The sequence below is a fragment of the Centruroides vittatus genome, unplaced genomic scaffold (genome assembly GCF_030686945.1).
Source record: "Centruroides vittatus isolate TY-2023 unplaced genomic scaffold, ASM3068694v2 contig_971, whole genome shotgun sequence".
NCBI lineage: Eukaryota > Metazoa > Arthropoda > Arachnida > Scorpiones > Buthidae > Centruroides > Centruroides vittatus.
Genome location: NW_027122644.1, coordinates 3,685,134 through 3,697,245, shown reverse-complemented (window position 1 = coordinate 3,697,245; position 12,112 = coordinate 3,685,134). Strand labels below are relative to the sequence as shown.

General features: G+C 32.2%; 1 protein-coding gene across 1 annotated transcript in view; it reads right to left on the bottom strand.

Moving 5' to 3' along the window:
• LOC136985582 (NBAS subunit of NRZ tethering complex-like) overlaps nt 1–9,058 on the bottom strand; it is a 93,869-nt gene extending 84,811 nt beyond the window's left edge. The window contains exons 1-4 of the mRNA XM_067282900.1: nt 8,807–9,058; nt 6,691–6,727; nt 300–399; nt 169–216 (exon numbers count right to left, since the gene is read on the bottom strand). Coding sequence (XP_067139001.1) covers nt 169–216; nt 300–399; nt 6,691–6,727; nt 8,807–8,893 — 272 coding nt within the window. The 5' untranslated portion in view covers nt 8,894–9,058. The remainder of the gene's footprint in view (nt 1–168; nt 217–299; nt 400–6,690; nt 6,728–8,806) is intronic.
• Between the last annotated feature and the right edge of the window lie 3,054 nt (nt 9,059–12,112).

The window sequence follows — 12,112 nt, the reverse complement described above, 5'->3', positions numbered from 1 at the left end:
TGTGTAGATTGATTATTTTATACAGTAATGTTGTTTTAATACCGAACATTATGAATTTTATAAAAACTAAATAAAAATGAAAATATAAATATTGGTTTTTTTAATCCTATTTTAACAGAAATATTTAAATTTCAACTATATTTTATTGTAATATTAAGAAATTCTTGCCTTATTTCAATACTTTGATCTTGTAAAACAGCAATTACTTGACCATTTCTACAAATAAGAATTATATTAATTACTCAATATTTAATTTAGGTATAATAAATGTAGATATATATATATATAAAATTGTTTACCCTCCAACTGCAAACTGCCATATCATTTGCTGATTTATTAACCTTTGTATAAATGGTTTCGAATTGCATGGTGGAACAAACGAACCAAACCAATTCCAAACTAATTTAAGAAAAACAAAATCATTAACTCTTCATTACTTTAAACTAGGTTACCATATTTCCATCATCAAAAAAACAAAAACATTTTGATATTTTCTTTCAAAAATGAGAACATAAGAAAAAATGAAAGAGGACAGAAAAGAGACAACTCAAAACAGACTATAAAGTCAAATATAAAATTATTATTTAAGATATCTTGTATTTTAATCTTTTTAATTTTTCATATAAATTTATATTATTGGTTTATATATTCAAATTATCCTTCATTATTTATTTGTACTTCTCTACAGACTTAATTCTCTCAGAAGTGAATGAATGATGTTCATAACAAATACATAAAACTTTTTGTGATTTTCCTCAAATTATACAGCAAAGACAAAATTCAATGGTTAATTTTTCTTTTTTCTTTGTATATTGGCCATTTAAATTTTGAACTATTTTATTGGATATTATAAATACACATATAAATAAGCTGTTATAAACTTGATACTCTCTAGTACTTTCAGATTAGTTTCTCCTAATAATGAACATTATAATCTAAAAATACTAGGGAATGCATTTTATCATGATTATGCATTGATATAGTGTGTTTTGTAATCTCCAATAAACTAATTCAAAGTTTGTAATTTGAATAAATTGAAGTTTGGACTATCTAAGTTTTACTTATTATGATTAGAAAATTTACATTATTAAGTGTATTCATAAGTTAAAATTGCATTATTTTAAAATTCTGAATATTTTTATAATTTTCAAAATATTTGATTTTTGTGCACTAATAAATCACAAAATTATTCATCATTGATATGATCTTTTCAAAAGTTTTTTTACCTTGTTTACTTGATAAAAAAAGTTTCAAATTATTCATTTTTACTCATCCTTATTAATTAGATGTCAGAAAAATAGACACTAAATAAAAATGCTCAATTTTTTTCTAAGTAGCCAAATAAAATAAGAAAATTCTAGTGATTTTAACTACTTTTCAAGATATTCAACAAAATATTTAAGAGATAATTTACTTCTGTACAAAATTTTGTATACTCTTTATGAAATACCCTATCAAACTTCTGTCTATGATCATCTAATTTTCAACATGAAATTTAAATCAGACAATACTTTTAAGTTTCATTTTGATCATTTGCTGCTTGAGGATTTATTTCATTAATAAATTAAAAAGTTTTAGAGGGTATAATACACTGGTCCAAAAAAAAAATCAGGGAAATGTGACTGTTCTTGAGGAATGCCAAAAAATTCTCTCAACACCTTATCAGCAAAGCAAATCTCATTGATTTCATGCTACAGATGTGTAGAAGTTTTGCTATTATATTAATGGTGATCATAAACCTTAGTCAGCACAATACCCTAATAAAGTCATTTGTTCTGGTTTTGCAGACATATATTGTTAATCAGCATATTGCAACAAGTGCAATAAATGAAAATATGACAACTATTCGGTTAAAATGCATATTTTTTTCACATTACAGGTACTCCTCACTTTACGACTGAGTTCTATTCCGACAACTACATTGTTAAGCAAATTGGTCAATAAGCAATGAGCATGTGCCAGGAATATAGGATTGTTGTAAAATTATAAAAATTATGCAACAAATTTCACATTTATTCATAAAAAGACATGCATATGTACATATTATCATTTGTTTATTTGGTTATCTGGAGTTGTAGAGGGTCCAGGTAAGGGAGATGATGATGAAATAGAAGTTTTACCTTCAAGGGCAGAAGTCCTGGATGTAACAGTCGAAAAGAAACTTGTAAGTGCGGTTTGCTTTGGAATCATTTTTTCTTGATAAATTTCTCTATTGCACTTTAAAAGTTCACTCATCCCCCATGTTCAACTTTATTAAAATGTTCAGTATTTGAATCCATAGCCTCAAGTTCCAACATAGCTGCATTAATTTTGGAGAACACACCAGCTAACCCATGTATTGTGAATTTCTTTTTCACTTCTTCAGTTCTTTCCTCTTCCAAATGCTTCATCACTTCTAACTCTATTAAATCCTCATTTATTAGCTCTCCATTGGCATAATCCACTAATTCAGCAATGTCTTCCACTTCAACATCTAAATTAAGTGCATTGGCAAAGCCTACAATTGTTTAAATTACATCAGTTTGTTCAAGATTGTCAAACAATTCAATATTGTTCGCGAAGCTTTTTATGCATTTTTTCCATATGCCTTGCATACACTTATCTGTCACTTCATCCTAAGCCAATTTAATGTTTTCAATGCAATCTAAAATACTGTATGATTTCCAAAAATCATGAAGGGTTACTACATCATTTTCTGTTGATGCTAAAGCTTGGAAAAAAATTGTGTGCAAATAAAGCACTTTGAACATAGCTATAGCGCCCTGATCCATTGGCTGTAGGACAGCAGTTGTGTTTTTAGGAAGATACACTACTTTTACGTCAGGGTGTAGATCATCAAGATACTAGGGGTGGCCTGGAGCATTATCAACAGGAGAATAATTTTAAAAGGAACTCCCATTTTCAAACAATAATGCTGGACTGAGGGTACGAAGCAGTTCAAAAACCAATCTTCAAATAAAGATTGCATCATCCATGCCTTTTTATTTGCACAATAGTAAATGGGCAGACTGTTTTTACTAACATTCTTTAATGCACGCGAGTTTTTGAAGTGATAGATCAGGAAAGGCTTTAACTTGAACCCAGTGGCATTCCCAACAATAACGTAATCCTGTCTTTAAAAGCCTTGAAACTGGGCATTGCCTTAGCTTTTTTGTGCATATAGGACCTTTCGAGCATTTTTTTCCACCAAAGCCTGGTTTCATCCACATTGAATATCTGTTCCGGCAATAGCTGCCCTTTTTAATTAGTACAATTCGTCAGCAAATTTTTCTGCCACTTCTACATCCACGCTTGCCGCCTCACCGCTGATTCTCCAATTATGCAGGTTGAATCTCTGCTAGGGTTTGGGTCCCGGAATGTCTCGTGTCTCGAAGTCCCGGGACTTTTTCTAAATTTAATTGTCTCGGGTCCCAGGGACTTTCGGGTCAAGACTCAAGACACGCTTGTCGAAATTGTATTGTAATAATTTTATTTTCAAAAGGTCATGATAAAGTTTATTAGCTTTATTAAATTAATTAGCTTAATTAAATTAAGCTTAATTAAATTATAAATTTTTGAAGCTCAAAAATTGCATAAAGAAAGCGTTGATTGATTTAAACATGTTAGACAAATGGAATGAAGACAATCTTCTTCTTTTGCAGTCAATCGTTACTTTATTGCAGTCAGTCAAGATAGCTGTAGAAGCCTTAAGCCAGCCGGGGTAACCGGGAAACCGGGGTAAATTACCCCAAATGGGATAAAAATGAAATTATTGGGGGTAATAAGGAATTTCTCCAAAACCTAAAGAGTAAAAGTTTTCAATGAAATTATTGTGTTCCAAAATGATAATTTTATTTGGTTTGTTTATTATTTATTATTTTCAGTGTAAAATGATTCAATAAATAGCGTTTAATTTAAATTTGTATCGATTTTCTCCTTTTCAAAATGAGGGGGGTAATGTCGACTTACACAAATATATTTTGGGGTAATGGCTAAAAAAGTTCCCTGACCCCTGCCTTAAGCAGATAAAACTTTTCATTACTCACAACCGAAGCAATAATTGACGTTTTACTAAAAAAAATTCAATCGACAACAACAAATGATAATCTGGCGGTACGGTTCTTTGAAACATTGAGAGCCTGTCTAGAAGAAAGATCACAACGGGTTATAAGGCTTATCGGCATATTATTTTGCATCCGGTTGTCAAACCAGGTTGCCAATAATTTCTCCATCTCATGGATAAGATCTTTTCACTGCCTAGTTATTATGGCTTTAAATCCTGTCAATGATTTCACTGCCTCTTTCACTCTAACTTTATCCTTTAAAAGTATTGAAATTGTTGAATGTGCCAATTTCAAGTCAAATGCTATTCCTTTAACCATTTTACCAGCTTCATAGTCTTGTATGATTTTTATTTTCATTTCAAGGTTGGTAGCTTTCCTTCTTTTCTTAACAATTTCTCCAGATGATGCCGTACTTTTTGTCGACATCTGTACTATTTTGGAATTACAAATATGTAAAAAAAAAAGAGATTACACAGTGACTGCTTGTCAGAACAAAACTGGCTGAAAAAGTGCATAGGAAGCCTACAGTACGCATGTCACCATTTGCTACTGATCACTCAAGTTGAGAAAGGGGATTCCCCGAATTGCAGGTCAAAACTTGATTGATCGTAAGTGCAAGTGGTCGTTAAGCAGATAGGTCATAAAGTGAGGAGTACCTGTATCATATATTTTCAGGCATGTGATCAGAAAATTTTCAGGGGAAGTCTAGTGAAACACATTATGTATATTACAAAATAACATTTTATTTAAAAGAAACCACCACTGAAGCTGGAAAAAGATATAAATACTTACAGATACTTTCCATATTAGTTCCAGCAGATAGATTTAATGTAAAAAACAACCAAACAAAAATTTTTGATCACTTTCAGAGATCTTTGTCAGGTTAATGTACTGTTCCATAATTGTCTTAACCTGATGAAGATCTCTGAAAGTGATTGTGAACATTTGTTTGGTTGCTTTTTACATTAAATCTATCTGCTGGAACTAATATGGAAGGTGTCTGTGAATACTTTAACATTTCATATCTTCAAAAAAACTTTCAGTTGCCTACAACACATCTAACTGCATGCTGCTTGGATGCAATGTCACAAATATATTTACAACTTTATCAATGGCGACATGAAAATCATAATGCAAGTGAATTAGGGTCAATCCTGTAAAACAATGTTCATTCATTGTAGCTCTTGTATTGTTGCTCAGTCTTCTCAACATGTTGGCTGACCTTTCAAATTCATATGATGTTGTGAGGATTTTATCACAAAGTTTCAGCAGCACAAAAATCTTTGTAAATTCTGGATCACATGTTTTCACTGATTTGGCCAATGTGCATGGTAACTCCTTGTCAGTTTTTACTAATTCACTTCTTCCATCAAAATATCTTGCCTTCAAGAGGCTCAGGACTAGGCAAGTCATCATAATACATGTCAATGAGGTATGAAGCATCATATTTTTAAAAATCTATTAAAAATTTAATCTTCATCAAATACACTTCAAAATACATTATTAACAATAGAATTAAATAATATATCTTAACAAATTACATAATACTGTAAAAACTTAAATATATACATATATATTGAGAATCTAAGCTTGGATTCACAGCATTCATTGCATTATTAATCATTTTATACAATAAAAACAAAATTTAACCTTTAAAATATCATAATTTTTTTATCATTAAACAAGTATAAACATCAATCCAAGCTCAGCTTTGTAATGTATTCTAACCCTATACAGCAGAAAAAAGGAAGTTTGAAGACCCATTAGACCTCCCATTGACAATGTGCATGATTTTACTGTATCCAACATAACACTGTATTAATTTGTTTTGTTTTATTTTATTATGTTACCTCCTAAGCCATGGAGGCCTTGTCTTGTGTACACATGCATCTGTATTAATATGTTTTGTTTTATTTTATTATGTTACCTCCAAAGCCATGGAGGCCTTGTCTTGTGTACACACGCAACTGTATTAATTTGTTTGTTTTATTTTATCATGTTACCTCCTATGCCATGGAGGACTTTGTCTGTTTTCCCCCAAGGGGCTGTTCATACGCGCTTTGTGTGTTGAGCACCAAGGCAAGTTAGCCGTTATGGGGCTCCTAATGCCTGAAGTTGTAGAGGCAGTCATTCTGTACACAACTATATGTTTGTAATTTGTATTCATTGATGTTATACAATTGGCTCTCAAGTGGCACAGTGTAGTCTCATATTTCACACTTTCCTGTCATTCTTTCCTTTTCTTCATTCTTCTAACTCCTATAACTCTTCATATTTCTCTTTCCAAGGCTATACCTATTGGTGGAGGCCTTCTAATCCTTTGGTAAATGTAAAATGTATCCAACATAACAATAACATTGACAATTGTCCACATTAAATGACTTTCTTTCTCCCCTAATTGTCTTGACCAGTGTAGTAAGATAAATAATTTTATATACAAATTCCAACTGTAATTTAGTTTTCATTAAAGGAAAAAAACAGGATGCTTTAACAAAAATATCAAATTTCAACTGGATATTACTTTAAGACAAAAAACAAATAAAACATATTCAGGAAGAAAGATGATATATTGCAACCAATTTTAGACAAAATTTACATAATAATTTTACACTAAGTAATTTTCAAATCTTGTAGAATCTTCACCTACCTATGTTTTTTCTTTCATCTTGTTTATCTTGTTTAGTCTAAAAAAAAAGAAAAGAAAATTGCATTACTTTTGATATTTAAATGCAAACCACTGAAATAAAATTATTTATTATTGTTGAAAATATTTTTCAATCATATAATTTAATGAATAAAGCCTAAAACTTATCAAAAATTGAAATTATTCATTAAAAACATATTTTTTTATTCTATCAAATATCACAAATAAGACTAAGTGATTGATCCATATTTAGACTTTATATCTGGCTATAATTACAGCTGCTGTAAATGAGCCTAACCTATGGAGGAAGCCTACCTAGTCAGTATGAATGACAATGAGAAATGATATATGATTTATACTGTCCCCAAACTTAGTGTTCTCTGAGCAGAAAGAAGTCCATCCAAGCTACTTCTCTAAATTTGTAATACCCATGATAAATTACATGCATCTGACAGTTTCTGCAGTGAGAAATTTGTAATGACATTAAAGTTATACATACAGCATTGTATACACAACCTGTACATTGTATGCCATTTCCACTTTGTGGCAGATGGCATTACTACTTGTTCACAGATGTTCTGGTTTTTTGGAAGACTTCTTTGCTGATTGCATAATTTTCCATGGAATCTGGTCTGCTAAGTCTCTAGACCTTATTCCTACTAAGATTTTGGGGCCTCTGGGGAACATTTCCAGCAATTGCTATAGGAGACACACTACACTATTGGGACATTCCAATTTTCAACGCTGACTCAGCGCTGATCTCAACATTCACTAAAATTCGTTCCTTTTTTCAACATTGAAGTGGCGCTGTTGTCAGCGCTGACTCAACACACTCAGCACTCGACAGATATGTTGATTGCTACTTTCCAATGAATTGTGGGTAATTGGTACGACATTTGAATAGAATCCATCTTGCTGAAAATGGAATTATGGGAACTAAGCACTTGGTACTCAAGTTGGAACACTGTTGTTGATGTCAAATTGTTGGTTTCGACACTCAACACTCATGTTGAAAATTGGAATGTCCCATATTGTACTACCTAAGACTTCACTTTTATTAAAAAACTTTACTTAAACAGTTTCCACAGCGAAGTAACTTTTTGAACATCCTGTATAAAGTCTGCATCAAGTTTGAATCTGAATTCTTCACAGTGATAACTGATACCTTATTGGATGGTCACTTAACAATGTCTCAAAAAGAAATATAATAATCATTATAAGCAGATTTTTCTCTACTTAGGTCTATCTTAAAATTATTTATACTGCATTGAAAAGCAATATATTTTTTAAAAATAATTTGAGTGTAATCTATTCTTGCACAGCAATGTAACTGCATTGTGAAGTGTTTCAATATAGTGTTGCTCTTGATATTCAATTACTATTTTAGATACAATACAAGCAAGTTATTAAATATTTGATTAATTAATTTATAAAATTTTTAATTAAAGTTAAAAAAATAAAATGCATTAATATGATAAAACATATTGTTTGTGTACGGTACTTTTCCATTAACTGGACACCACTCATTTTAATTACTATTTTTAGTGAAATTGATATTTTATTTATACACGTTTATAAAGTTTATCTGTAAAAAATGTGAAATTAAACATCGTTTATTCTAAAACTGGATTGAAAATTGAATGGCGCCTAGTTAACAGAAAAGTACCCTAAATATAAAATTATAAATTTAAAAATAAATTGAACACACAAAATATAGGATTTGTAAGACCACAAGATTAGTTTAACTTTCAGTTTAATTACCGTATTTTACGGACTATAAGACGCACTTTTCTCTTCGAAAAATTGCCTCCAAAATTCAGGTGCGTCTTATAGTCCGTAGCGTCTTATAGTCCGTAAAATACGGTACATCCAAACCACGTGGTTTGGATAGTTTAGTCTTTAAATTCAATTAAAAATAACCACGTGTCTATACTAATATGTAAACATATAGCTTTTATTTCATTTAAAGGAAAAGTAAAAACAGTTTGATGAGGAAAGATCAAAATGCATGTTAAGCAATAAATATCTTCCATTTTTCTCGTAGACTAAAATCAAATATGGTTTTTAATTTGCTTTTAAGTCGAGTCCATGATGTAATACTTCTAAATGAATCACTTACGACAATTTCCGGTTCCTGTTGCCATTCTCCATATATTAATAGTTCATATAGAATATTATTTTCTTCTTCTTCTTCCTTCCCTGACATCTCTTCAAGATATTATTTACTTTCTTCTACAGTTTTTTCCTATTTCTCATCAGCTGTTTACACGTACGACACCTTCCTAACCCTGAAAACGTGATTAATAAATAATTGAATTATGAATAAATATAATAATTTTTTATTGTTATATTTTAAAAGCCTTTTATTAATTTATAATAACTATTAAATAAAATTATTTTAAAATTTAAATTTATGCTTTTTCCGTCAAATAAGTTTTGGGAAGTGTTGCCAGACGTTACGATTTAACACACGTAAATTGATATTTGTTAATTTGGTACGATTAAAGATTTTGTTGTATTAAAATGAAATAAATTTTACTAATTATAAATTATTCATGAAAATATTATTATTTGTATTATATATGATTTATGTATTGACTATTATTGCAATTAAAGATTATATTCAATCTGGTTGTAAAGGCGAAATTTAGACATATTGAAAAAAAAAACTTTATCGATAATTAACTCAACAACAATTACAGTTCAGCCTGGCAAGTAATCACCATCAATATCAATCATATCTCACCCTCTTTGCTGCAAACTTTCAATCCCGTAAGCATAGAAAACTGACGGCCGGATGGCCGAGCGGTCAAGGTGGCAGCCTACCGCTCTGGGGGACCCGGGATCGAATCCGAACGGGTCGAATAATCCCCAGGAATTTTTCGGGGGGTGGTCCGTTCGGATATGTCGGGCCCCGTCCCTCACCACCCGATCGCCCCATTGTGGGCCTGGCCGAACCCATAATGGGCCTACTAAAAGAGGCCCTCTTAGTGCCCACAGGGCGGAAAGAGTTATAAAAAAAAAAAAAAAAAAAGCATAGAAAACTGTTTTTGTTTGAAGAAAGTCTTCAGTGTCGGATATTGTTATTGAACTGTATATTGGCAATATGGTTCTACAAGACACGAAATAGATGGTAGTCAGTTGGCGTCAAGTCTAGGCTGTAAGCTAGATGGGGCTAAACTTCCCAGATAGGCCAGCTTCTCTAAGGTCATTTTTGTGACGGCCGGATGGCCGAGCGGTCAAGGTAGCAACCTACCGCTCTGGGGGACCCGGGATCGAATCTGGACGGGTCTAGAAATCACCAAAAAGTTTTCGAAGGGGTAATCCGTCCGGATATAACCCCGTCCCTCACCACCTGGCCGTCCCAGTGTGGGCCTGGCCGAACTCATAATGGGCTTGCTAAAAAGAGGCCCTCTTAGTGTCCACAGGGCAGAGAGTTTTAAAAATAAAATGTCTGTTTGTACTGTACTATGTAGTGCCATTTGGCGGATCAGGGTCAAACAACTTACGGTTGTGATATGAGGTGTTCTATGGGAGAGAAATCTGGCGAGGCTGCCAGCCAGGAAAGGATTTGAATTCAGTTCAGGGTGGTGAGAGTTCACCATACGACGTGCAGTTGGGCATAATCTTGTTGGAACAATGTGTCGGGTGCAGCATGCACCAGTGGCCGAAAAATAATAAAAGTTACAAATTAAAAACATGGGTATTTGCCTCTTTTATTGCTAGATTTGGAAATTAAAAGTATGAAACATAAAAATAGAAGCAAAAGTTAATTAAAAAACACAATAGATTCATTGGTTCATTTGCAAAAGAATTACCGTATTTTACGGACTATAAGATGCACTTTTTTCTTCAAAAAATTGCCTCCAAAATTCAGGTGCGTCTTATACTCCGTAGCGTCTTATAGGTATTTTTTTTAAAAAATTGCTTAAAAATTAAGGTGCGTCTTATACTCCGTAGCGTCTTAAGGTATTTTTTTTTTAAAATTACTTAAAAATTAAGGTGCGTCTTATAGTCTGTAGCGTCTTATAGTCCGTAAAATACGGTATTCTATATTATTACAAATTTAATGAATTTTAGAAGGATTTTCTTAATATCACATAAAAATATGCTTGCAGAATGATTATCCACACATTGCAGCATGTACTGTGTATATCAGGTTGTAGAGGTAAAATTTAGTAATTTGGATTTTTCTCTAGAAACGACTAGAAAAAATATTGTAGAACGTTCAATGTGGATATATAAGTAGAGTTACCAAAGGGTGTTTCATTACATTGGAAACAGAAGCATCAACAGTGACTAACAATATAAAAATTTCAAAAAGAAAAAACACGGTGGTGTGTTGTTGCTTTATCACGTCAAAAGTGGCTACAATGCAACAAAGGCTCAATCTCATCTGAAAAGCATTTGTTAATGCATCCTTGGTAGTACGCCTCGCCGTATAGCATCCCTTTGGAACTATATTTGTTACTGAATAAATAGATGTCAGTTACATATCTTTGTTTGTTCTTTTAATCACTTGCATATCTCTGTCACTGCTACCAGTCCTGCAATTTGCATGTGGCTACGCGCATCTCTTTGTGGTGTTGCGATTTCACTTTTGAGGAGTGTACTTCATCTGCATACCCTTTTGACCTGTAGTTTTATTATTATTAACTTTATACACTTGCTAATAAAGTCAATGCTTTGATAATTTAATAAACTGATTACAAATACCTATAAAAAAGATTTAAATTTGTAAATATTTTTTTACATAAATTATTTTCGATCTATTTTTTTAAAACTCTTTCCGCCCTACTTTTAACAAGTCCATCATGGGTTCGGCTAGGTTCTTAAACCAAAGGCGTCGGCATTTTATCGTGGAAAGTTCGCCCGCTGACACTGGACTGAACGTGATGGCGAGAGCACGTATGTCACCACTGATTATCCAGACACTGTAGTTTATGCTATTTGATCTCATTGTAAATCAGACCTAACTGTAATGAGTGAAATTACAGCTAGTCATAAAACTTTTAATTTGCTAGTGTTTAGAGTTAAATAATTAATGTATTTATGTACAACTTATGACCTGTATGTGTTGACGGCCGAATGCCGAGCGGTTAAGATGCCAGCCTACAACTCCGCGGGATCCTGAAATAAATCCCTCAAGAGGCTAAGCTGATAAGGAATTTTTCGGTGGAAGGAAGATGGTCTCTATTCTGAATATGTCGGACCACGTTCCTCACCAACTCAGCCGCCCTATTGTGAGCCTGACTAAACTCATGATGAGTATAATTAAAATGCCTTCTTAGTACTCAACTGCAGAAAAAACTGTACGAAAGTTAGTCTGAAAATAAGTTTAATGGATCTACTACTAATAAAATTTTTTTATTCTGGAGACATATACTTTTTTTTATCCACCCTTACTGCCCTGTGTGTACTAAGA